Below are 27962 nucleotides of genomic sequence, written 5' to 3'. Positions count from 1 at the left end.
CACCCTCCTAACCTCGCGCGCGTAACTACACCCTTGTTTCCACTGCATCCTTCATCTTCCTCGGCATTTTTTTTAACCTTTCCACTCTCCGTTCTTTTTATTTATTCGGGTGATGGGAGGGAGGTGGGAGGGGAGATAGGGATGTTGGTTTGGAGAGCACGGTGGGAGGAGGAGCAGGAGGAAGCTGGAAGAGAATTAGGGGGGGGTGTGTCTGGGAGGGAACTTCGGAAGCTCATTAAACTCGAATGGAAGCATACGAGGGGGGAGGGGAGGGAGAGAGAGAGAGATGGAGGAGGGGGGAGACGGGATGCAGGGAAGGAAAGGGGTAGGGGGGGAGCATTATGGAGACCGTAAGGTTTGAGAGTTAAGGATGTTAAGCATGCGGAGGAAGGTAGGGTCGCGAGGGTTCGGGAAAACGAGAAAGAAGGGGGTGAGAGGAGGCGGAGCCAGCCGGGTGGTTGCCTCAACTTCCTAGCACGAAAATGACGCACGATTTCAACGAGCCGGGATCCATATAATAAGAGGAAAATTTACCCGCGATCTCTCTCCCGTCTAACTGCTCAAACTAGTCGGAGGGCAAAGGTATAACGGTGCAAGGTGGCATAATAAATAGGGATTTGTTACCTCGAAAAAAAAGGGGGTCGGAAATTTTTGTTTTTTTTTATCAGTGCTCAGCCTCTGAATTTTTCTCCGTCCATTAAAAATAGATGTCAGAAAGAGGATGGAATTAAGGCGGAAGTTAGCTTTTAAGACGAGTTTAATTCGCTACTGCGGGGCGTAATAGCCACTTCTTGCTTAAAGGGAAGAATTGAGCATCGCAGGAACGTAGCATGCAAGGCGTAATGGTAAATTTCAACCCCTGGGTTCATTAGATAATCACAAATCACCGATAAAGGTGGATGGAAGTACATGGAATACACAGAAATCCACGTACTTACGGATAGCGAACTAGCAAATCACTTAAATCACCCGTAAAATTAGGCAACTACGTTTGATGAAGTGAAGTGCACGCTGCATACCTGAAGGATATTTTGAATCATTTGAAAATGGCAATCTCTTCCGGGCTTCACGAATGCAAGCGCATGTCACTTAACAGCTACAAACACGGATATAAACCATTTACTAACGTTAAATTCGCATTAATAAACAACGTTTAAAAACTGAATTAAAATATTTACATATTTTTCACAAATATTTCACGTAATTTATCTACAATTCCCCAGACTGTTGTAAAGTTTTATTTTCGGAATAAAGAGAGCGAAAAGTCACAGTTAGGTACTTGAAACATTGAATTCAAATCAAAATGTGATATAAATAGTCATTTAGAACGAGGGGTCAAGGATCAAAAATCTGACAATAGAAATATTGCCATTTTTCGCAAAGAGTTATATGGACGATTGTCTCAATTACTCATCCTTCAAAGATATAATTCGCGAAATGATTCTGTAGCTTTTAAATCCGAATCTGCACTAGAGAGCTTGTATATTCAAAGACCTAGCTTTCATTATACACAGCTGACTTTAACTACCGAGACACCTCGCCAGCGTCCACTGTCAGACGGAAAAATAAGTAAGGTCAGGTATCCAGTCTGTAAAAAGTTTTCTTGGATATTACACAATTACTTATACCACTTCTTTTTTACCGAGCGCAACCCGGGTTTCGATGAATTATCATCATCCTCAGGCGCAAATTATGATCTGTTTATCTTATTATTGTTACCTAGTTACTTGATGAATTTTAAAACGGACGCCAGAATAGGGGAAAAGGATGGGTAAAGATATTCATTGATAAGAGTACTGTCCTGATTTTCAATAATTTTTAAAATTTCTAACTGCTCTCTAGAGTCCAATTCACGGCGGACAAATTCAAAATTTTTCCACTCTATAAAAGCAATTCTCCCAAAGATATAACAGCCCTCAGATTTTCTGATGCTTCCAATTACTAAACAAAACTTTAGCAGTCAGATAATGACGGATTTTATCTTCTAAAAGCAGGATATGTCCTGTGATCATATTATTGAAACACATCGCATGACACATTTTTACTAACGCTAAGCGATAATTTCTCATTTAATAATGAAGATAGATTCCCTAGGATTATGCCAAGGAATGTAATTCTCCAACTTACATCATAATACATCTAATTTCCGTGATTAATAATAATATATATATGTCTTCAGGAGATGGCCCCTAATTTTTGCACTCTTAAAAGGTCAGTCCATTTTATCCCGTCCTACTCTATGCTTTCTAGCTAGGGATCCGCCCTAACCGAATCCTGGGAGAGCTCTTTTAAGAACTCCCGAGAGAACTTATTGCCTAAGTTCTAGGAAAAATAATAGAACTAGCTTACTGAATTACTGTTGTCTTTACTATGGCTGAACATAGAACGAATAATAATGAAATAAATCACGGCCCAGAGAAATATTATGCAGAAAAAGTGGAAGGAATTATAGTTATATTTATATAAAATATATGCTAATTATCTCCCAAACGATTCTTTATGTGGAATGAATGCTACTGTTAAAGTATCTTCAGCAAATATCAAGATGAGGGAAAAGACTTTACCATCAAAATTTTGAAAATCTAACATAACTGATACGTTTTGTCGCCCATATGTAACATAACATTGATCAAGCCATGTTCTCTACGTTTAGATATGTTGCGTAATGATTTCCATGCGCATTAAACATCATAATAAAATTCATAATAGAATTCAGCCTTGAAAGAAGAAACAAATAATGCCAAAACTGCAAGCGACTTGCTTTAACATCAGAGCAATACCACAAAAATTTTGTTATTCATCAAATGAGTAAATTGAAAAGGTTTAGGTACCTAGACGACATTATTTTACCTGCAGTAAGACGAGCCATTAGAACAGCAAATCCTAAGAAAACAGCATTCGTCTTTCATCTCTGTAATTTTACTGCCACTTGCTCACAGAAAACTTATAAAAATCCAATGAGGATAATTCAAAAATAAAATATTTCCATGCTATATGACGTGACCAATGTGAGATAAACTGGCGATACCTCCGAGGTTTCCCGTGCATTGTAAAATTCCGATATCTTTGTCTTGTTCCGATACCTTATGTGTTCATCCCGCGACAAAGAGCTACCACGCCACCTCTGATTAACATACTTCCGAACTAAGAATCGCGACCGCCGCCAAACTCAGTTAGGTGTGCGAATATAAACGGTAGCGATTTATACCACCACCAAGGCTAGTTGAGAGATAATTCGCGCGATGAGGTTACACGACGCACTATAATAAGGCGTCAAATGGAGTTAATCAATTAGCTTTGGTCCAATTTTACATGGCTGAGCCTTCGTAGAACAACTATTCCTGCAACTCTTACACCCATGAACACGACCCTGTCTGTCACCGTCGATAAAGTTCCAGCCTCCTTGTTTGAGTATATTTTCACTGCAGAGGCTGTACCTGGCAACTAGGGAACCGTAGGCGGGATGATGGCGGTAAATGGGTTCAAGTACGAACATATATTGTGAAGAGCGACACACACTAATTGCGATAACCTTTCTCCCCAGCTTGGAGTCCGGCCTCTTCTCGTCCCTGGAGAAATCGCTCAAGGAACTCCGCCTGCAAGGCAACCGACTGGAGGCGGTGGGCCGAGACGACCTCCACCCCTTGCCATCCCTGCTCGAACTGCACCTGCAACGAAACAAGCTGTCGACCGTGGCACCCGGCGCCTTCCGCTCGCTCAGAACGATCCAGCACGCGAATTTGGCGGGCAACAGGCTGACCCACTTGGGGGACGTCTTCGGCCGCTCCTACGAATCGCACGTCCCGGACGACAGGCCGTCCCTCGCCCACCCGGCCTACCCGGGCTCCGCGCCCACGGAACCAGCCATGCCCCCGGCCTCCCTCGTCTCTCTCCAACTCGGAGGGAACCGGATAGAGGCGCTCTCGGAAGCCGCTCTCAAAGGGCAGACGGCGGTCCAGATCCTATGGTTGTCCCACAACAAGCTGGGGAGACTACCCAGGGCTCTGCTGGCGGATCTCGGGTCCGTCAGGAGGCTCTATCTGGCCGACAACAAGCTGGTCAACATCGAAGATCATGCTTTCTCTGGCATGCATTCCTTGAGGTTCATAGACCTGTCCAGAAATAGACTAGCCCACGTCTCGGCCTCAACGTTCACGGGGATGTCCATGCTGGAAGAATTGCGACTAGCTGGTAACAGGTAAGCGACAGATTTTTCCCTAGTAAATACTAAGAAAAAGTTAAAAATTCCGAAAAATAAAATGTATCATCTATCACTTTGAGTATGGCTATAATTCGTTAAGTAAGAAAATATTTCCTCTATAAACCTCAAGAAATATCTGAACAGCACCACATCATTGTTTCACGTCAATGAAAAAATTAAACCATTGGTGAAACGTCCCTTTGAAATACAAATATTATTCTATTTTCTAATTAGCATTTACGGTAAAACTATGCATATCATTTAATTGGTTTATGTAAGTACATGATGGCGAAATCATCAAAATTCTTCGTCATCATTTTAAGTCTTTTTGAATGTGGTGTCCCCTATTAGCTATTGTTTGTTATTACATTCACTGCTTGACCATCTAATTTCACCATTTCCCTTATCTTCTTCAATTATCCTACGAAACACTCAGTTTCTGCGCAATTTTTATTCAAAGCATTAAAACAAATTTTCTACAAACCCTGGTTATCCACTTCAAATTATTCCATAAATTCAGAGGAAGAAATCCAAAAGAGAAAGAAATTATTTAAGCCAAAGAAACGAATGCTAATGTTTAAGACCCCCATAATTTACAGCTTGTGCCGAAATAAAAAATTAGGTCATTGAAACTCTACGTTATGTATATCATCGGCTGACTCTCATCCTATTTATTTCATTCAGATATCGAATATAAGTTATTGCTCTGGGGCCTACATGAATCCGTGCAGAGTCACAACCAGGCACTGGAGTCAAATGGGATGGGAATATTGTTTCTGAATGTCCTCGATTAGTTTCATTTATGATACAAGTTACTCTTTGACCATATCATTTCTCCATTTCCAAAAATTTACAATAATCCTACGAAACACTCAGTTTCTGCGCTATTTCTTTCGAGCTCACTCAAAAAAAAATCTCCGCCAAATACTGGTAATTCGCTCCAAATTTCTCATCCCATAAATCGAAAGGAAGTTCTTTTAGCCATTGAAACGGAAGCTGAATTTTAAGACCCTCATAATTTACAACCTGCTCCGGAATAAAAAAATTAGGTCATAGAAACTCTACGTTATTTATGTCATCGGCTGACTCTCATTCTTTTTTATTTCATTTGGATACCCAAGAATAGGTATTGGTTAACGGTCTACAAGAATCCGTGTACAGTTACAACCAGGCACCAGAGCCGAATGGGATAAATTATACCCTTCCCGTGCGAGCGCTCGGTTAAATGGCTTCGCTTTCGGTGGTGGCGCTGGAAGAGCGGCACACAGCGATGCTCCCCGCTCGGAATGCGAATCCTTTTGTCTAGGGTTAAAGGAGCGTATGACGGGGGAGTGTGTAATCTCCTTTGGTTTCCCTCCTTTCATTTATGAAACTCGGTCGAACTCGGGAAACGCGGCAAGATGCGGCGGCACGATAGACGGAACGAAACTGCTGGGAAGGGGAGGAGTGGGGGAGGAAGAATATAGAGAGATAGAGTTGGAAGGGAGGTTTGAATGGAGAAAAGGTGTCGTCATGGGGCGTGGAGGAAGGGGAGGGAGAGAGTGGAGGGGAGGTGAGTGTGGGGGAGGGGGTATAAAAATAAGAGCACTACAACTGCGCTCACCGCGACTCAGGACCACAATCGACCTCCGCCAACGACAACAGACACCCCCCAGGCGAATACACACGCCCGCGAGGCCTGCATCAGCGCGGAATTAGGGCTTCAGCGGATCCCCAAAACACAGAAGACTTTCCTTCTAACCTCATTCTCCACCTCTCCATCCGCACACTCAGCGCAGCGTTCTTTTTTTTCTTCTTCTCCGACTCCCTCTCTTTTACTCCCTCAGTGCGCAAAGCTTCTGTCTCCCTCAATCTATCCCATCTCTAAATATACATACGCATGCATTCCATTTTCTCTCTTCATCTTTCACTTCAACCCTTTCTTTTATCAATAACTAGCAGGCCACCCGGCGTTGCTCAGGAAGGATAGTGCACAGAGAAGTGGAAAACTTGGAACTTGAAATTCAATATCATATTGGATTTTTATGTTCTCTAATTTTTCTTATATGAGGTTGTGTGCCTACGCGGCAGGATGTCCAACCGCAGAAGTTGTTTGATGTGACGTAACAAACAGTAATGAGAAAACGACGCAAAGTACGCAACCAAAAGTAGCATTACGGGATTTTATACGTCCCTGCGCACTGGTATTGGTTGTAATCGGTGCAGCCGTATGGAAACGCATATCGGACAAACAAACAGGCCTCCTCTTTTATACATACATAGATTTTCCCTTTCGGTATTCTCGGTAAAAAGGTGATATCAAATCCTCCCCTTCACGTAGGTATTCTCTGAAAACAATACCGCTGACCTCCTTTGTGATACGCACCCATACTTATCCTCTCCTTCGACTATCCGCACTGCGCTTCTTCTTGCACACGCATTTAAAATCCTTCCCCATTTTTTTTTTTAATCTTCCCGGGGCCTGGAGCTGGATAGGGAGAGGGTCACAAAGAAACGAACGTTCCGTCGCCTACGCTTGTCTGCTGTGTGTTTGTGGGTATGCGCGATAGAGATAGGGAGAGGACTCCACGGTGACAGTGGACTAACACATTAGCTCCCTCGTTATGTTCTCTTCTCTCGCACGCTCTCTATCTTTATCCCTCGTGCATACACTCGCGCCACCCTATCCCAACCTTTTATGCCCACTATCTACAACGCCAAGATAAAACAAGCTCAAAACAAACACTAGCGCTCATCTGTGGATAAAAGGACTACGCCATCATATTATAAACAAGGGCTCAGGGACGACTCCCCTCCCATCTCTCCTCCTATTCCATCGCTTTAGAAAGCATCTTCTATGTTTCCTTCAACAAGAGCTAACACATCCCCCCCCCCCCCCCGCTCACGTCCTCAAACCCTCTTTGCCCGACTGCTGTTAACCTCGGTGATAAATGCATCGCCATACGCTCGTCTGCGTTCAAAAATTACACATTTATCTCATGCAAAATAGCGGTGCAATTGTAAAACGTCCTCCCCCACAGGTGGGATCAGCTATTCCATCACCCAACATTTGAATAAGCTTGCACGACATGCTAAACATGAATTTCTGCATCTACTTCGCATCTATTCACGGAAACTGCTTTGTTCTTCCGTCCCTTCAGATTCATAAATGCAACTAATCGATACTTTGCAACGTTCAACGTTATCTTTCATGCAGTACAAACGCAGCAGCAGTAAGGCATTCGTTTATTTGCTCCAAGGTGAAAAATGACTTTAATGATATCACCGCATACCTATAGTATAGGCAATAGCGTCTAAAAAAGTGAACCGAAGCCCTTGCTTGCATCCTCATGCCTATAAAATAGAATTTAAAAGGAGTTAAAAGACGAAAATAAAGGGTAGTCCGTTTTTATAACAAAGATGAAAAATGGCTTTAATTTCACTCCATCAGCTTAACCAAGTCCACCCTAACGTCACGACACAATTGCATCCTTGCGTGGAGAAAGCACAGTTTAGACTCCCTTTCCATCACAATCATAAATTATTTCGTGAGAAACTTAAAACCTAAGCGCTACAGCGTGAATATAAAAATATTGTTGCGATAAGGTATATAATTTATTATTGGTCCTCTTATACGGAATATTTCTGCTGCAGTCGATAGCAATCAAAAGAAAAAAGAAATCGACGTTCACGATGATTTGGAGGCGAGAGATCTCCAGCGAAAAACTTTCATGGGAATTTATAATTGCGAGAAATAATCAAGTGGGCCTCGAGTGACCTATTCCAACCCTTTGTTTATTATTCCGTCACGACTCCCAATTAAAATTTTACACTCAGAAGCTCCCCCCCTCCTTACGTACGTCTCCATTCACTCATGCAAGACCTTTCTTTTCTCTTTCCCCCACCTTGGTGCGATCTCTCTCTCCTTAGGCTCCGGCACGTGGACGCCGGGTCATTGGCCCCACTCGTGCGCTTGAGGACTCTGGATCTTTCCCACAACCCCCTGCGCCAAGCCCTCCTCCCCGTCGACTCATCGAATTCTTCCAGCAACGCCGTTGTGATGGGCTCCAGGAGGGGTTCTCCAATAGACTATGGCGGAGCACTACCAACGGCGAATGTCGGGATTCCTCTTCGAGTCCTCCTGCTCAAGAATGCATCCCTATCGAGGCTCGACCCGGCGGCCTTCAGGGGCTTGAACAACCTTAACGAACTAGCATTAGACGACAACAGGCTGTAAGTAATCCAAATTTGAATTTTTAACAGGTATAAATGCTTTCGGATATTGGTTCAATGAAAATGTTGAGGATGAAAATGTTTAACAGACATGGGTTTCCAGATAAAAATCCTCAAGATGTCTCGTAAAAACTTCAAGAAGAGTCAGTATCACAAATACAGTTCAGTAATATTTTTTGTGATTAATCATCATATTCCTCCTGTAATCGAGAAAAAATGTGGTCGTTGAAAATTAAAATGAAGGGAATAAATATTTGAATGCATCAAAGAAATGTCCTTTTTTGTTTACGATGGGATTTCCTCATGTCTGGAAAACTGTCTTAAGAAAAAATTTTAAAGCGACGATATAATTATTTCCCTTTATCAGAAAATTTTCACGCAATGGTATATATATGTATTGGAGAGGAATTTTTAAAATGCCCATCTCTCCGCGGGAGATACACAGAGGGCGGCAATTTTATTTTATTGATCTGTGTATCTACTTATCATGATTAAGGCAAAAGGAGTCGTGAACTCAGTACCAATACTAAAACGATGATGCAATGTAATTATTATAAATGCCAGTATAATTGTGAATTTTATAATTTAAAACAAAAAAGTTGCTCACCCCGTTTTTCACTACATTATGTATACATTCTGAGTTTTATTATTACCATTAAGGCTTCTAATCTTCATTTATTTGAAATAATGCAAGGATTCATAAATAGGACAACGGAATTAAAACTAATGATATAAATTAATGAGCACTCAAGTCTCATGAATGGGTGAAAAGTAAGAAAGTACAATCCTTAATCGCAGGATTGCTGGAAAATATATACGATTAATTAATCATGAAAAGGTGACCTGCTTTATTTTCGAACTTTTTCTTTTTTATTGCATCGATAATGTGTTTTTTACTTACTTTCAACCCAACGATAACTACTATCGTGCCTATTTCTCCCCAACCAGGGACGCTGCCTCTATCTCCCGCCTCTCCATACCTGGACTACGCGAGCTCAGCCTCAGCGGCAACGACCTCTCGGCCGCTGGCCAGGAGACACTCTCCGGTCTCCCTTCCCTTCAGCGGCTGGAACTGGACCGCTCCCGCCTCCCACCCATCCTTCCCGACGGCCTACTCCTCCCCTGTCGCCGAGGTCTCTCCCGGCTCGACCTCAGGGGCAACAACATCCGAGCCCTCTCCAAGGCTGCCTTCGCTGGCCTCACCTCGCTGCGGGAACTCAGACTCGGCGACAACTCTTTAGCCGAGATACCTTACAATGCACTGGCCGACACGGCGACCACCCTCGAAGTACTCTCCGCCCCCGGTAACTCCATCAGGACGGTGAGCGCGGCCAAGCTGGCGGCGGTGCCGAGGCTGAGGGAGTTGGACCTCAGGGATAACGACATAGCCGTTCTACTATCCACAGGATACCTCGCTCCGTCTTTCAACGTCACCAACCAAGCCCCATTGCCGAATCTGCTGAGCGTAGATCTCAGCGGTAACGTTTTGACCACCGTTCCGGGTGACTTCGTGAAGGGGGCGCCGATACTGCGACGCCTTCAGTTGGCGAGGAATCGGCTGAGGGAGTTTCCTTCGTCGGTGATAACGCACGCCACGTCTCTGAGATGGTTGGATCTGAGCGGGAATCCGCTGGAGAGGATTAGGGAGGAGACGGCGACTTACCAAGGAGCCTCGCAGCTGCAAGAACTGCATATATCAGGAACAAACCTCACGGCTCTCAACACGAACGATCTTATCTCTTTCCCCGGCCTGCTGCAGCTATCGCTCTCCCAGAATAGGATATCTAGAGTTGCTCCCGGAATATTCAAGCCACTGAGATCTTTGGCTGTGTTGGATTTGGGTCTCAATGAGCTGGAAGTTCTGCCGGGAGACAGACTGCGAGGACTTAAGTCACTAAGGACACTTAATCTGACTCATAATAGATTGAAGACCTTGGATCCCTTCCCCGAAGATCTTAAAGCGATGCAGGTAATTAAAATTGCATAACCAAATTGATTTTAAGCACTTACTTGTGCAAACTTTGAAATCTGCGGACGAAAGAAAATTTAATATTTTTCTAATTCAAACTTTTAGAACCTTTTCTTTAACATAACTTTGAAGCTATTGCTTAACGCCTAAGGTTAAAGTAATTATGTATAATTTCCACAAATCAAAACCACGGACAATAGATTGGAATTTAGAGGTTAAAAATTCGGCTATCTATTCACATGATTTATGCTGCACTAAATGAAAAACATTTATAAAATTACCATGCCTTTAAAGTTAAAAGGCTTTCTAAAACTATCTATAGATGAAGCCTTAATTTAATGATCTTAAGCACTTTTAGCAATCTTAAGTGAAATGCTTCCACGTTAAACGACTCCTTTATTGTTTCAGATATTAGATCTCTCGTTCAACCAACTGACGCGGGTGCCTCAAGATACATTCCGTCACCTTCGTGCGCTCTCAGCTCTCCATTTGGCGGGAAACTGGATCTCTAGCCTCGCATCGGAATGCCTCCGGCCACTGAAGAACCTGCGTACCCTTGACCTGAGCCGCAACTATCTCGAGAGTATCCCAGTGGCCACACTGCGCCCCGTGGAGGCGCAACTCCACAGCCTCTCAGCAGAAGGTATGTTTGGCTTGGCTTCTTCTCATTTCCTTTTTACTTCCCCAACGTTTACAACCGAATATACAGCCATTTTAGCACATTATGTTAAACGTTGACTGATGAAACTCCATTCAATAAACATCTTTGGACTTCTCCATGTAAAATAATTAATAGTAGCGGGCGTAACTTGGTGGAAGTCCATAATTTTAGGAACAGAAGGAATAATCACTTTGCTATTTCCACATGCTAATACCCCGTGGTACCACCAACGTGGTAACATGTTACCATGTGGAAATAGCATAGTTATTATATCTTCTATTCCCCATGTAAGTTTATTGGATACAAAAAATGTTATCACGCAACGGCCAGTTATACCAAAATATTCTATTTAAATCTGACATATCATCCGTGCATATATTGACGTCAATGAATCACTCATGTACCACATTACACCTGAGTACGGTGAAATTTGATATCTAAATGGATATTCAATTCCAAAAATTATGCGAATTGCAAAACTGAGTATATTCTGCATTTTATGACCTATTTACAGAGCCAAATTTGTTGGAAATAATTGGAGATGAAGCTAATAAAACTGATTCTTAGAGGGTGTAAAATTTAAATGACGCAAGGTTCATCTTCCGCAAATAAAAGGTTTCCAGATGAGGATAGAAAAATTTTCATCGCCAATAATCGTTATCGGCACTGAATATCCCAAGCTTCCCCCGAAATACTTTTAAATCTTGGACAATTTTCGTACCATCATTTATAATTCCAATTGAAATGAGTTTCCCCATGAAATATTTAACTTCGTATGTGAAATTTAGTTCAAATGGTATTTTTTAATCATTCTATCAATTGAAAGCCACCACTTAGCTCGAATGAGTCCACAGTGTCATAGAACTCAAAGAAAGGAGATTTCATGATCATTCTGCACTCCCATGTAACTAAAATTAGCAAAAGTAATTATGGCACATCTGATTTAATTGAAATATTTTAAGCCTAAGATAAGATTCCTTACCAATGCCGTAACGTAAAAATTCTATTCTAGGTATATATTTATTCTATTATCTTGCATACTACCGTAAAAATACTCAGCTTCATTTCATCAAATGTATTAAATAGATCTTTAAATGAGCCCGTTTTTTCAAGAAAAAAAGGCATTTCTCATAGCTTGTCAACAATTAAGGCCAAAATAAATATAATTAAAGCTGCGAATTGAAAATAATAATAAAAAAGTTTTTTATCGTGATATATACTTGAGCGCTTTCTCTCAGAGTAGGATAATGCGACATTTCTAGGAAAGTGAAATCTCAAAATGTGATAAAATAAAGACCGCCAGAGGGGCGTCGGATTCTAGAATTACTTTCTTTCCGCGAAGCCCTTCATTTCACACACATAATGCGAAAAAAATTGGCGTTAATTATTATTCTGAGAAGTATTTCCTGCAGGAAAATTCCGATACTTTCAATTTATCCCTAAAAAAATCAATTTCAAGAACCTTAACTGAACCCCAAATTTGTCATTTAAGGTGAAATAAGAAGAAAATGACAAATTATTTCCAGAGGAAATAACGAACGGAGGACGAAGCAGAACGTTGTTATCACCATTATCACTTCGTTTCATTCGTCATATTGCAATAAAGATGCAAATTGAAATATTTTGCGACAGATGAGCACAACAAATTATTCGTACGTTACACTTTAAGAAACCGCTAGCTCCATTTTTCTTTCCGCTAATATTTCATGGCTCTGTGAAATAATATGCACTAATTTCAGATAAGCATAATCCATTGGGTCAAAAACAGAGAGAGTGCAGGAACTTAAATCGTAACTGATTAACTCAAGCCAGTACTTATCATTTTCAAGCATAGCTTTTTTTAGTATTGTTTATTTGAAATTGTTTGTCATAGCTGGCATGTAATGATGCAAAAAATCAAATAAAGATACACATAATGAGGATGAATGGATGCTTATGCTATGAAAAAATGGTTTTTCAAGTTTTATGGATGGAACTATCGCCACTTTAATTCCATCTGATTTCATTGGCAAAAATTAATTACTCACATTTTAAAAAGTAGCGAAGAGACCCACCTATGTTTATTTTTCTCAATAATCTAATTTTATGACGAATCAAATCATTTTAATCTACGCAGTATTCTTATTTTATTCTTTAATCAACAAATTTCCTTTGTTACTTAAGAAAATTACATTGAAATAGGCATCAGCGTTCCTTCATGGTACCACTCACAAGTGCATAAAAGGTGATAAAATTGTTATTACGAAGAAAGCGTTCGCCTCTCTCAGTTTTTTATTAAATTCCGTAGAATTCGTATTCTCCCTATGCTTAAACCAGAATAGCCACAGAGTTTTATGCAAAAATAAGGTTTTCGAAAACAATTTCTGGAATATATATCATGGGAAGTATAATTAGTTTTCATCATCAATAAATAGAGGAACAAATTTTGAAATTTCATGAAAATGGCATTTTCTTCATTTCAAGCACAAAATTTCCTGAAACACTAATGGAGAATGATCGCTGTTTTTCCCGGCCTATTTTATCATAGAAATTAAATGTATTACTCGGTATTTTCACCGGGTTAAGTTGTGTATCACCGCCGACGCAACGTTTCGATCAACGAGTCGTACAACATCATCGGGGCATCCCCTTCCGATTCATTTTATAAGGAGGACCACCTGAGATAATTTACATCCCCTGATGATGATAAACAACTCGTTCATCGAAACGTCTGCTGTCACCAGATTTTTCAGTAGCATTGCCTTCATTAAAATTGAAGAATTGAACGGAATAAAATAACAATGACGATCAAGTAGCCCAAGAAGTATATTTACGAAAAATAGCGAATTATTATAATAGTAAATAACTAGTTAACTTAATAATGTACAGTTCACGATGGCTCAGGTGTTTGGCAGCCTTTATGCCCCAATTTTATAGTATATTTTTAAAATATTTATCTTCCTGGAATCGATGGAATCGGAATTGGCTTTAGGCGATCGATTCTTTATTCCGATGCCGTGCCCGAGAATCGGTGAAATGAAGAATCGACATTTGAAATAGACTCATCCCTAATATCTTTCCTTCCTTGAACCATAGTATATAATTTCTTTTGTTTTGTAGAGAATCCGCTGCATTGCACCTGCGATTCCCAAGAGCTGTGGGCGTGGCTGCACGATCATGAGAGGGTGCTGGCTGCGTCCACGGGGACCGGCGGCGACTTGGGCGATGGCAGCGACGGCGCTTACGGCGAGAGCGAGGGTGGAGACCAGCCGACGAGGACGGGTGGCGAAGAGGGAGCGGGCGCGGGGGGGTCCACGGTCACGGGCGGACTCAGGTGCGAGTCACCGCCAGAGTTAAGAGGAGAGGCGTTCATGGAGCTGGAGCCGCCCAGATTCTGCAGCGCACCGCTCGTCATCAAGCTGGCCATCCAGGATATTCAGACGCTGTCGGTGGTGGTGTCGTGGCAAGGAAGGGACGACCATGGCATCACGGCGACACCGGCGGCCACGGGGTTAGAAAATATATTACCGCCTCTTCCTCCCTTGTCATTTTGACCTTTTCCACTCATTTTTTATAACATGAATGAAATTACTGAGGCGGACACTTGAAATAAAATGCGAAACAGAAAGCCTACAATATATAATCATGATTTCAGGACTCATGTTAGCAAAACAACATAAATCTAATTATAATTTCTCCCATTCGAAAATGGTGAGCAACCGAGCAGCATCTAAGTAAGATTTATTGAATTGGTGGAAAATGTGGGAGGTTGAAACAATTAGCTCGTTGATAAGAGTACCTACGATCAATGCTAATCTATAATTTTACAACCCATCCCAGCTATTTAAAGAAATAATTTGGTGATATCTATTTATGTTACGCAATCATTAATGTGACTATCACGCCTGAATCGGTTGAACTTATTCGGAATGGCCAAATTCAACCTGGCCAAACTCTACATATAAGGCTACCTGGATTCTACCTGGATTTATTAGTGAAATTTCGTAAAGCGGAATTAATTATCGTCTTCAGCCAGAAGCACCCAACTGACCTCTAATATTTCGCATTAAATTATTTGGAAAAGTGCAACTACCTTTTATTCAAATATGTCAGGCGTCCACTGTATCACGCCTGAATCGGTTGAACTTACGTAACCATTACTTAGAAATACTTAAATCCCAATACAAACTGAATCAAATGAAGGACCAGCGACTTGTTTACCTTTTGCCTAACTCAACTCTCCCTCTCAATGCAGCGGCTGGGCCATCGCAGGCGTCAAAGGCTACAGGGTGTCCTACCACGCCCTCGACCGAGACGACGCGGTGAGATCCCGAACCCTGGAGAGGGAAACCCGCAGCGTGAGACTCGGCAACCTCCGCCCCTCCACGCACTATCTCATCTGCGTCACGGGGCTGCTCAACGACAGCAAGCCGACTGCGGGGGCGGCGAGCACTCCTCGACCGTCCACGCCCCTGCAGAGAATAGCCGCCCCACCACCGCCTCCGCCGCCCCCACCGCCCGCCCCCGGCCCCTCCACTAGCAGCAGCGCCCCCACCGGGGCCATCCTCATGGCCGACTCCCCGACCACCAAGTGCACGCAGGTGAGGACACTGGACCTCGCCGAGGGAGTCCCGGGAGGCTTCGGGGGCAACGTGGGGCTCTCTCCGCAAGAACGGGGCCCGGACGGGAGCACGGGAGGGTTGCCGAGCGGCGCCTACCAGCCGGGAGGGGACGGCCCGGCGAACTTCGGCAACAACGGGTCCATCCTGACGCGGAGGCTCGGCCTGATCGTGGGCAGCTGTATGGGAATCGCCGTGTTCGTGATCCTGGTGGGCGCCCTCTCGTACCTCAAGCTCAAGAAGCAGAGGGCGGCGGCCAAGCGGGACGGAGGGGACGCGCAGTCTCAGCAATCGCAGCAGTCGAGCCTCCACCTGCCGCCCCTGCTGCCAACGCCCCTGCCGACGCGACAGCCCTCGCTTCACTCCTCGCAGACGCTCCTGCACGCTCATCCGCCCAGGCAGGCCACGCTCCCCAGGTATGCATTAGGATCGCCACGAACTTACATACGTCCACTTAAAGTCGGCTTTATAATTTAACCTTTTCTAACCCAGAGCTGTTTCTGGTAGAAATCAAATTTCAAGATTTTTCATTTTGAAAACTCGAAAGTTTTACACTCAATGATAATTATCCTGGTAGCTAAATATTTCGTCATTTAAATTTCCACTACAAAATAATATTTAGTTTTGATATCTCCTAAATAGATATGAAAGTTTAAACATTTTTGATGTTGCTTAGAAGCAACATTGGGTTATCATTAAGGGTTAAAATAACTAAACCATTCTTCTTGAAAATGACATCATGTGCCGAAACCTGGGTCGATTGAAATAAAGAGGTGTGGAAATAGACATGTACTTTCATTGTGTCAAATATAAAAAATTTCCACCGAATTACGCCGGAATCTTTTATCCTGCTTTAAAATATATGGTCAACGTTAACCGGAAAATAATACTGTCGCCAACCCTAACATTAGAATACAGGTCAAATTATTGAAAAGCAAAGTAGATATGATGACCTTTTAAAGATCATAACCTTAAATGAAGTAATCCCTTAAACTTGATCTTCACACTCCGCAAAAATTATAAGTATGCATTACAATACGGGCCTTGAAAAGGGCGGAGGGCATAGCCACATCCATACACCGGTGGCAGGAAGAAAATGGGGTGGGCGTGATGGACCAAGAGAGGTCGCCGTGATAGGGCACTTGACCTAAACCCCCAACCTTCCAATATACCAATGTAAGGTGGCTGAGGTGTTTTCTTGATAATATACGGAATTGTCTGAAACTTCACGGAAGTGTTTGTTTCGTGATACTCGAGGATAAAGCGAAACATATTAATTTTCACCAGGATGGTTTTAAAGATAGTCAATCCAATTTTACAATGCAGCCTTAAGGAGCATAATGTAAGTCAATAGTGAGTATACACATTTCCTTCAACTCCAATTTGCATTCATATTTTTCCCGCAAAGGCATATATTTGTGTTTTGATATCCTAAAATACTTTGTTCCAGATCAATAACATTTGAATAAAAGATACAGTGTCCGGCGTGATACGGTGGAGTTCTTTGATACTCAGCTTATTAAAACCACTTGTCTGTTTCCACACACTTTTATTTACACCGACCATGGTTTCGGTAACCATTATCAAGGCCTTGATAATGGCACAAGTTGACGAAACCATGGTCGGTGTAAATAAAAGTGTGTGGAAACAGACAAGTGGTTTTAATAATCTGCAATAACATTTATTTCCTTTCGAATACGTAAAATCAGAAAGTGATCGACACAATGCCTGACTCTAAGGAAAATCTCTCAGATATGATATTCCATAATATTTATCGTATTTTAAGGTCATCAAAGGCCCCCGTATTTTTTCTCTCGTGACAATCGTCTACACAATGCCTGACTCTCAGGAAGACCTCTCGGTTCTGGAAATTTCAGAATATTTCTCGGATTTCAAGGTTATCAAGGGCCAGTGGTTTTACCCTGGCGACACTTATCAACAAAATCAGCGCCCTTACGTTGTCCGCCTTCTAATACTCATTCCAATCTGCAGGCACCAGCACCACCACCACCACCACATGGTGACGCTGCCCTGCCCCGACGGTGGCGCCGAGGACTCATCCTACATCTCCTACCGACACTACTCCATCCAGAGTCAGGAAGACGGCGTGGTGGGCGTTGGGACGACCATCCTCAGCACCTGATCCGAGGAGGACACGAGGAGGAAATAGGGAACACTTCTTTCCTGCGACTCAAGCGGGAAAGGAAAAGAGGAAGCCACCATACGACGTATCGGAACCGGACGGCGGATTGATGCCGCGCTAGAATTTGCAAACTAGGACATATCACGCTGCTACCACTACTCTTACCTTCTACCGGAAGGAGAAGACAGACTCTTGCAGTGTGTGTGTGTGTGCAAATTTTTCGAGCATCGAGTGGCTTTAAACGTACAGTTCTCTCCTCCTCTCAAGTGATCATGACTAATTGCTGATTCCCAACGCCCGATCATGCTTAGGTTGGATACGGAAGTGTTGAGCGAGTGTTATTTCGTGTTGATCAATGTTTTCTCCTACAAGGAATGAAAAAATATGGATGGTGTACGTGTGTTTTATACGCGAAAAAAGAGTGTTTAAAAAAATGGGGGAAAATGATGAGCGGAGCTGTGCTTTTTTTGCGAAAGTGGAGTGCGAGTGAAGATGGGAAGTGCGTTTTGTGAGTAAAACAAGGAAATCCTTCAACTCCAAGAGAGGGAAGCGTTCATATCCGCACGAGCATGCCTCGTTTCCTGGGTGAGCAAATTTTTTCTTCGCTCAGCAATAAAAAAAGAAACAAGAAGTTCTTTCCTTCAGATGCTCCGCAACGTAGTGTAAAGGAAAACTAAAAGCGTGACGGTTTGATGACCATGGTGTAGTACTCGTGTACTCCGGGGTGCGATATGTTTTTAACGCTAGCGCTGCTGGACGTGAAGCGCCTAAGGATGAAAAGGAAATATAAGATTATTCTGTTGCAGAGCGAGTGATTATATCCCCCCCTATAATGGTGCTGTATTATAGAAGGAGTTGACATTTTTCCCTTGAGATAAGATAAGATGTATCAATAATGAGGATTCGTTGTGATAACTGTTTTTTTCTATGTCTCAAGACGAGTGTGTGATATAATTAAAAATGGTTCTAATGTGCCAAAATCATTGTTCGATAAAATGATGCGACAGGACTTTTTTAAGACAATGGTCAATCCTTGAGAAGTGTTAGAGAAAACTTAAACTAATATTTTAATTTTTTTAATGGCACTAGTGTTACTTGGTGAAAAACAATATACTCTGTGAGGACCCATGGATTTGAATTTGTAAAAAGGGAATACGAGAAGAATGACGCTTTCACAAGACAAGATTAATTTTTTCATAATGAAGAAACACTGAGGGTGGGTGAGATTCTGTGGATGTGAGAGAGAAACCTTAAAGGAAATGTGTTTGTACTGTGAAGAGTTGGGGTTTTATTAAAATGGTTCTGTTCCCTTGTCCAATATTTAAAGCCAAAATAACGTAACTATATATTATTCAAATAGCAACGATGTGATAGAAAAGAATTGTTTACCCATAAGTTCATGGAAATAATTAAATCGACCCTTGAAATGTGTTTATTTAAATGTTTTTCAAAGCTCAATTAAAGGGGATTGTTGCTGAAGAATACTGGAGCCATTGGAATTGTATTTGATGATGCAAAGAAGTTGAATTATAGGAAATAAATATAAGTTGTTGACGGACGAACTTTGAGAGAGGGAAATTAATTTCAAAAATTAAATCGTGTGTAAATAATTGCTGAAGGTGAACCGCCATTTTCTGGAATGATTTATTCAAGCGATCACGTTGAAATCATTGTGTGCCAAAGTCGGATGACAAGTAAATATTTTGATTTTAAACTACGTTATAAAATTATCTTAAATGACACCATCCAACGCTAAAAACTAAAGGAAACTAATGTCCACATTTCTTTATCCCATTTTTTGCTTTGAGCAGTATTGATGAATTGCAGAAAAAAAGTCCACTACTTTGATCTAAAAAAGTAAATTCTCAACTTCCATGTCAAATAACATGAGACAAAGTCCTAACTGCCCCCAAATTCCGTATGAAAATCTTCTAAGTGCTACTTTTCCTCGAACAGACAATTTACAACTGTTAATATGCGCACTCACAATGGTATAAAGTAATTTCAATATCTTGCGCTTTTTAATCAAATTGAGCTTCAACTCGAGTTGCAACGTCTATTCATGCAAACCCTACTTTTAGGCTCTCTATCAAACGCAATCCATTATTTTAGCAGAGAATGATTTAATGACAAGGAGCTGGTTCATTTCTTTAGTAAGAAATCTTACATGCCAGTACATTTCAAAAGTTTTACTCGTTCAAAAATTATGAATGAAAGTCTTTTTATTTCATTTTCCGTTACTAACGGGTGATATCCACACGACGAATGAGTCCTTAAAAAACTATTTTATGTGTAGCACAAGACGGAAATAAACGAGATTTGTCCCTGAAAAATCATATTTCAAACCTAGAAACGTTAGCCAAAAAAGTTTCACCAAAAATATCAGTCTCAAAATAAAGGATGGTTATTACATCACATGATCCATTAAAGCTAAGGTAAAATTACCTACGAGGCACTTGCAATGAATTGAAAGAGTATGTTAAAAACACCGAGTCGAGTGAAAAGCCGATTTCTTATTTTTTTGTATGATTGTGCAGCTGTTAATGATTTGAAGGTCTTTGAAAGGACTTTCGGATGAAATGAAAATTGAATAAAACATTTGAAATTAAATATTTCACCGATGTTCATTTATTAGTCTGTTTTCCAGATGAGCCCTTTAAAGGGAATCCAAGCATCATCACCTCAAACATGTTGCACATCGAAGAAAATGTGAAAGGGGCGAGATGATATACTTTTCCATTAAATTTTAAAAGTAAATCCTTACCAAGAAGTTAAAAATTGACCTAAATCACATTTGAATTCCATGTGGAACATCGAAGAGCCACTGCAACTGTACAGCATGGGATTTAGCGTCAATAATTTTTCCGCGCATGAAATTAATCAATGCAAGTATTTGGACGATAAATCTTTTTCTTTAACGGAAGTTTCAGCGTAAAAATATTTCGACGCTGTTTTCAATGAAAATTCATTGCATACAAGGAATAAGAAAGTATAGTTGACCATTTCATGGTTTTTTGTACTCATAATCCTCCCTTATATTTCTTTTATAACCGCGTTCGGATTAAGGTAAACAAACTGAAGCATTTAAGCAAACAATATAATAATCAGTGAATTGCAAACGAAACATATTTATTCCTTTTTGTATTTCTATTATTCCCGTACCACCGAAAACATTTCTATTTAGCCTTTTTAATTGGGGTTTTCAACATGCCAACAATTTTAACGTACACGGACAACCATGCCCTGGAAAATATCAACCTACTCAGGCAGGACTTGAACCCGACACCTCTTGCTTTGCAGGTAATGACTTTACTCCTGCCGCCACCGAAGCCGGCAATAGGTTAATATCTTTTACTTTGAGGATAACATCGGAAACGATGCTTCCGCCGTTCCAGATAAGTCATATGCCAACTCTGTTTACGTTATATTTTGGTCAACATAACTTCTCCCCTCGCCTAACACCAATGCTTATTAGCTTCCCTCCTTTGGAAATTATATCATGCAAAAATTTCCTTCAGCCTCGCTTCACTCAAAAAATATACCTGCTAACGAACTACAACCTCATATTTCAGAGTTAATTGGCACAGCTGTCACATTGATGTCCAGTGAGACAGTTCCTCTAGGTAAAACGAAGTTCAAACGCCGCGATCATGTAGAAATGAGAGTGAATTTCTTTCTGCGGCTGCTGTCTCTCTGTGGAGGCAAATTAATCCTGAGTGACAGCTTCAACTTGCATCGCCCTAATATCTCCAACACATAAATGTTAGATTTAATAGCTGTTGCAATTCATTCGGTCACCATTTATTTCCTCCTTATTAGGCATCACTAGCAATTCACCGCTAAATTACACATCATTTATCTAATTACAAAGATGATAAACACGCTACGGCATTGTTTTGTTTTTAAATTGGAATCCTTGGGAATAAAACGAAACTTAATTAATGTTGGAAATAAAATCAATGATTTTTATTTCACATCAATTGAAACGGTCGTTACGTTCATGAAATTCTGCATTTAAAATTTAACCAGATGAACATGTATCATCAAATTAAAAACACTAGTCAAATACATTAAGCTCATTACTTTAACCTCTTAACTAGTTACAGCTCGTTAATACACCACGGCATCGACGCGGCTGGATGACAAAATAAGGCATTTATTTATACATTCACTCTTCAAAATGTAAGAGTTAAAGAAATTGGATGGGACACCTTTAAATAATATCAGAATTTCAAGAGGAAAAGTGATAAAATACTAACTTTATCAAAACATTGTTAATTCTAAAGAGTAAGTTCATTCCAAGATCACGGTAATTGACAAATCAAACGAAATGTTGGTAACGGTTACACCTTATTCAAATAGTTCTCACATCCAAAAATCATAAGATTTCAATCACTGATAGCACAAAGAAGTTCCACCAGCATATAAACTGCCCAGAATTCGTATCATGAGAGTCATTTCGTTTCCAACTGTGTTCCAATTGAGTAAAATGTATTCATATGATGAAAGTTACTGGTTTTAATTTCATCTGACTCGCCATTCCCATTTCATACCTTCATTATAGCCGCACATAATAACTATAGGCTCCATAATCAAATCATAAGACAATGCTACAAGCAACCCTCATTACAACGCAGTATGCACACCTTCACACAATGCTAAGGCCCCTAAACGACTATATTCATGACTTTGAGAGGCAACATAAACTCTCCCACAATACGCTCACAGCCGAATATGTATAATAAAAATATACTTGAGGCCATTTTTGTCATTGGAAATTCCACACTCCAGATTCAAGGAGCGTAAAAGATAGTACATAAATCTGTTATCTTCTTTCAAATAGTGAAAACTGATTTGAGAAAGCACAAAAATACGTCTTTAAGCAGTAAAACGCTAACATATTACCAAAGGATTGACGAAGTATAAATATAAACTACATCACATAGAAATAAGGCACTTCTGAAGAAATGAAGAGGATTAGAGAGCAGACAATAATCTTCGGGGAATTAACGAAACTTAGATTTTAAATTCCAGCCACGTCTAAGTTCTTGCAATGGTGAGTTCTATCGGTTAAAAAGTACAATTTTACGAGTAGACACGCAATACCTTTCCATGTATATTAAATTTACTCAGAAATTCGTTCGGACCGGATTATTTACGCCGCACCTATCATTGAATTAAAAATGGCATCTTGAATTTAACTCTATTAATTCAAGATGAGTATTTTTTGAGAGATGGACGCATAAAAAACTGTAAGATCGTACGAGGAAACTCACAGGTTTTTGTCGTTTGCTACGATCCGTTGATAAATTGGAAAATTGCAAGAATCCAAATTACTTCGAAATAAAAACGGTATTTGTAAGAATATAATAGCCAAATATTTTTCTACATGAAAACACAAACCTTTTCTCTTAAAGAAGTGGACCTCTTAACTTATTATTAATGATATTCATCATGAATGTATTCCGTAGATACAGAGTGGAGAAAAAGTGAATCACAGAATTTTAACTCTGGATAATTAGATGCCAGTAGGAACCTAAATTACCAATGGCTTCGGTCAAAAACGCATCATTTTGAAACGATTTAAACTTTGAGCCAAGAGCTACGATTGGCCTCGAATTTGCCGTTGCCGGTTGGTCTGGACTACCCATTACTTCAAATGCTTTGCTTGCCGGAGATCGCGATGTATTCAGGGCATCCGGCAATAGTGCGTTTTCAACCTAAATCTCTTTAGTAATTTTGGTTCCTTCTGGCACCAGCTATCCTGGGTTAAAATTTAGTGACACAATTTTTCTCCAACCTGTGTCACCAAAAATTAACTTGAAAAATATTTACTTAGATATTCCATTCAGAACCAATGCAATAAGCAATTCAATGCAAAAATATAATGAGTCATCTTTTGAATGCGAAAACAAATGAATGAAAACTCGCAAGACTGTCTCATTCAACGAGGAAAAATATGTTCTTAAACATAACTTACGGATTTATCTCTCTGAGACTCCCTAATTTCTAAAATAAAAAGTTAACGCTGTGCTATTGTGAATAAAAGCACAAATCCCGCAATTGCAGCTGCGTTGTAAAATTGTATCACTCTGTTCACTCTGTACCATGTTTGAGAAGCTTGTAATCGGTGCCAAAAACCTTTATCACCACTTTGCACCTGAAATATTACCGTGAAGATAAAAATTTAACAGCTCTCAACATTCATTACTGCAATGCTCTTTACGACACAATAACTCAATATCAAGTGAAAGCACAAAACTTTATACCGTGCCATCAATTCACATTCCTCAGAAATACCTTCCTACAAGTAAAATCGCAATGGTGAGTACTAAGCGAGCAAGATAGACAAGCCCGTTTGACGAGATATTTCGTCATTCACTAAAAATTGCAACAAAGGGTTACCGCATTAAAAACTCCACCAGTCAATTCAATACGTGGACGATGAGAGAGATTCGTTGATTAGCATTCTATTGATGATTGATAGCTGAGCATCAATCCCGGATGATAACGGAAAAGGAAATCCAAATTATTGCGTATCTTGTCAAACGAGAGGAAACGAGCGGTAAAAACAGAAGTGTAGACTAGCTCTGGTCCCATCTACACTCAACACTTCTCGGAAAGGATACGACTCAATCGGCTTAATGAGTATTTCCACACAGTGATCGCGCGTAAGTGCTTCCGTTTGATAGCATCTGGTCGCTGAGAAGCAATGCAATGTCCGTACCCTGAGAGGCATGTCCTTTGACTGATTGCGGGTTTGGAGCGATACACCATGTGGATTCCTCGTGAATATTTTAATTGATTTCGGCGACTCCCATGTATTGCAGGGCCCATACAAGGGTCAGCCTTCATATCCCATGAGCCGAGCACCCAAATCGAATCCTCAAACTGTTCGCCATTACTCCTCGTACAAGCTGGCTACTAATTTAAACTCCGTGATTCCCTCCCCCCATCCAATCCTCACTCACACTTCCCCTTTCCGAAAGCTACGGTTACCATTACTGCGAAACACCCTCGTCGTATCAAACCCAATGAAACTTATGTTAGCGAAAGGTGCTATAGAATACCCTGAACAAGCTAATGACAGCGTCCACGGAACAATTATTATTATTCCTTTCGTATTTTATAATAACTCATCCACGCTGTTCGTTGAGATATCACAGAAACATTTTCCACGATTGGGATAAAAATTAAATAAAATTATGTCACGTGTTGCGTCTTTCAAAAGCGATAAAAATAAATCATAACAATTCGTCGTTATAGTTATAATGTCGATCCAAAATCTCATGAGTAATATAAAAATGTGTTCGTTCTGATTTATGTGATAGCTCATGTTAACGAAGAGATTAAAAACCCATGTAATAATCTACACCTCACATTTATACATTCAGGAGAGTAGACACTGAAATGGGATAACTCACTTATAAGGTGCGAAGAAAATTAACGTGAAGTGCGGAGAGTTAAAGTGCTCATATAATTTATTAATATTTTCATAACTTTCCTTAAAAACACTTCTTGAAATTCATAAAAGTGCAGAAAATGTCATAAAAGTGCAGAAAATGTCATCTCCACGAAACAAATATACCTGCCACAAAGAAGAGACATCTATCATTACTGACGAAGAAAATAAAACTTTAAAGACAGTTTCACTCATCAAAATTAGAATTAAAGAAATGAAAGACGGCGAAAAATAAATGGGAGGACGATGTGAAAAAATAAGCTTGAAATACTTTCTATTATTTCAAAAGCTGTAATAAAACTGCTATAAACTCATTTGAAAAATTGTATTCCAAAGATTGACGCTTTTATTACCGCGGTTTCCGATGCGAGGAAACAAGAAATACAAAACAAAGTGAGGTAGCTTCGATGAAAAGGGCAACTCGAGGATATGGAGCAAGCCCATCAGGGCCTTCCCGCTTCCATTCCAACTCTCCCACTTATGCCCTGCTTTAACTTTTGCTCAACATCAATTTACCGCCTGGCTGGATTTCCTAACTAGACCTCATCCCCGTAAACTCAGCGGGTCGATAACTTCCCCGAAGGAAAAGGATGCGGATGAAAAATAAAATGAACAACCGTGGGAGCACATCTCAGAAAAAGCGCATCCTCGAATCTCGCCAAAACGCGAAACACCACGTATATTTCGGGTCGCTATCCGCGAAGACCTTCCCATTGCCCCGCTGCGCCATCTAGACATCCGAAGCTGACAACGGATAGAATCTTATCTCTTCGCCCAAACGTCATTCAGTCACAGCCGTAGATAAATTAGCTGAAATATAAAACCAAGGAACATCACGACGTATGACCAGGTACTTCCACACTGCCTTTACTTCATGTCGCTTCTAATATGACTATTTAGAATGAGCTACCACGTCGGTAATTCATTTACAATGCATTAAATATTTTCTTCAGTCTCGTACTTATCACGAAGTCGTCTTTTTCTTCGTGTTGCCGCCATTCTGTAACAGCAGTCTGGAGCAACACGAGGTGTGCCCAAGCCCTTCAACACTGCCCCGGTCTCTAATTTAGGTCACTTAAGGAATTAGTATGCTCCTATACGGAAGTGAGGCATGGACAATGACCGCAGCGGAGAAAGCAAGGATAGAGGCCTTTGAAATGTGGTGCTACAGAAGAATGATGAAAATCAAATGGATCGACCGAGTAAGTAACGAGGAAGTCCTAAGAAGGGTAGGAGAGAAGAGAAGTCTCATGAAAACCTTAATAAGAAGACGGAACAACCTTATAGGCCACATCTTGAGACATGATGGCCTGATGAAGACAATCGTCGAAGGACAAGTGGAAGGCAAGAATGGAAAAGGAGGACCCCGAACAAAATATATGGAACAAGTAAAGAGAGATGTGAAAGAGAAGAAATACGTAGGTGTGAAAAGATTAGCTGATAGGAGAACTGAGTGGAGAGCTGCGTCAAACCAATCCTAGGATTGTTGACCAGTGATGATGATGAAAGGAATTAATAATAAGCAGGAGCAACTACGTTGGAAATTCTTATACAATTTATTTAATATTGATCTCTATGCCATTTACAACCGAAGCGATATTACTGATTAAGTGTCTTTTTCGATACAATTTTTCCAACCTCAGAAGCAAAACGGTCTAAAAATTATTTCACAATACGAGGACAAAATTTCGCTAAAATATGTTACAGACATAAATGATATAACCCATAGCAGATTTACTACTAAATATTTAACTTTTCATTTAAGCGTGGATTGTACTGTATAAGCACAAGACTGACTACTAATTATTAAAGGCAATCCTCAAACTATACAGTATGGAATACCCAAGGATTTTTAAAAAATGGATCGATCAAGCATAGGTAGACGATGATTGATAATTTTTAATTTTCTCTGAAATACATTAACAATTTTTACGGCTAAATCAACCATTAGATTAGTTCCATGATAACGTAGACGCATTAAAAAGGCATAAGCTTGGTTATAAGGTATGTAGGGGTATTTTTTGCTAAGCATTTTGCACAGAGATTACCTAACGTAATAACGCGTAAAAATCACCCACGTACTCCATTTGTTAAAAGGCTAATCAGAAGCAGAATTTTCCAATACGTCCTAGAATGTTCATTAGCAAATTCCTCCCTTGAGGAAATGAGCTCTTTTAAGTGGAAAATTACCCTCTCAGCATAAGAAAATAAGAGAAAAAATTATTAGAATCCATAAAAATCGATTCACCGATAAGAGTCGGCCAATTTATACATCTATGATGAACTGAAAGGGCAAAACTGGCACGAAGAGTAGGTAAACCTTAAAATATCGCGAACGTTTACCAATAGGCTGATTGGGTATGAAAAATAAGAAGGGCTAGCAGAGTGTTCGTGGACTTCAACTCCAGCAGGAGAGCGGAGAAAATCCGATTTCTATCCGCACACAGAAAAAAAAACTTAATTAATCCCTCGAGCCCTCCATTGTTTCCACTTTCAAATTCATCATTTTACCCCAAGAGGCGCGGCCTTTATGCTTCACAGCATCAAGTTTTATTAATGCCAGTCGTGAAATCAAGAGAGAGGAAAGAAAGAGTCATATTGACGGAGAGGGCAAACCAATTACGCGACACTGTGCTTTTGGAGTGAGGAAATAGAGGCTTCGGGCGAATCACAATCGTTCTTGCAATACCCTCAGGTTAAACAGATGTCGATAGGG

The 27962-nt window shown here is 40.6% G+C and overlaps 1 protein-coding gene across 1 annotated transcript in view; it reads left to right on the top strand.

Annotated features, from left to right (window-relative positions):
- The window catches only part of LOC124166423, a 319149-nt gene extending 298753 nt beyond the window's left edge, over positions 1 to 20396 (top strand). The window contains exons 6-12 of the mRNA XM_046543958.1: positions 3545 to 4198; positions 8111 to 8413; positions 9362 to 10382; positions 10791 to 11025; positions 14143 to 14533; positions 15278 to 16057; positions 17634 to 20396. Coding sequence (XP_046399914.1) covers positions 3545 to 4198; positions 8111 to 8413; positions 9362 to 10382; positions 10791 to 11025; positions 14143 to 14533; positions 15278 to 16057; positions 17634 to 17784 — 3535 coding nt within the window. The 3' untranslated portion in view covers positions 17785 to 20396. The remainder of the gene's footprint in view (positions 1 to 3544; positions 4199 to 8110; positions 8414 to 9361; positions 10383 to 10790; positions 11026 to 14142; positions 14534 to 15277; positions 16058 to 17633) is intronic.
- Positions 20397 to 27962: the final 7566 nt, after the last annotated feature.

Source organism: Ischnura elegans, chromosome 1 (assembly GCF_921293095.1).
Source record: "Ischnura elegans chromosome 1, ioIscEleg1.1, whole genome shotgun sequence".
Taxonomy (NCBI): Eukaryota; Metazoa; Arthropoda; class Insecta; order Odonata; family Coenagrionidae; genus Ischnura; species Ischnura elegans.
This window is presented reverse-complemented; position numbering and strand designations above follow the sequence as displayed.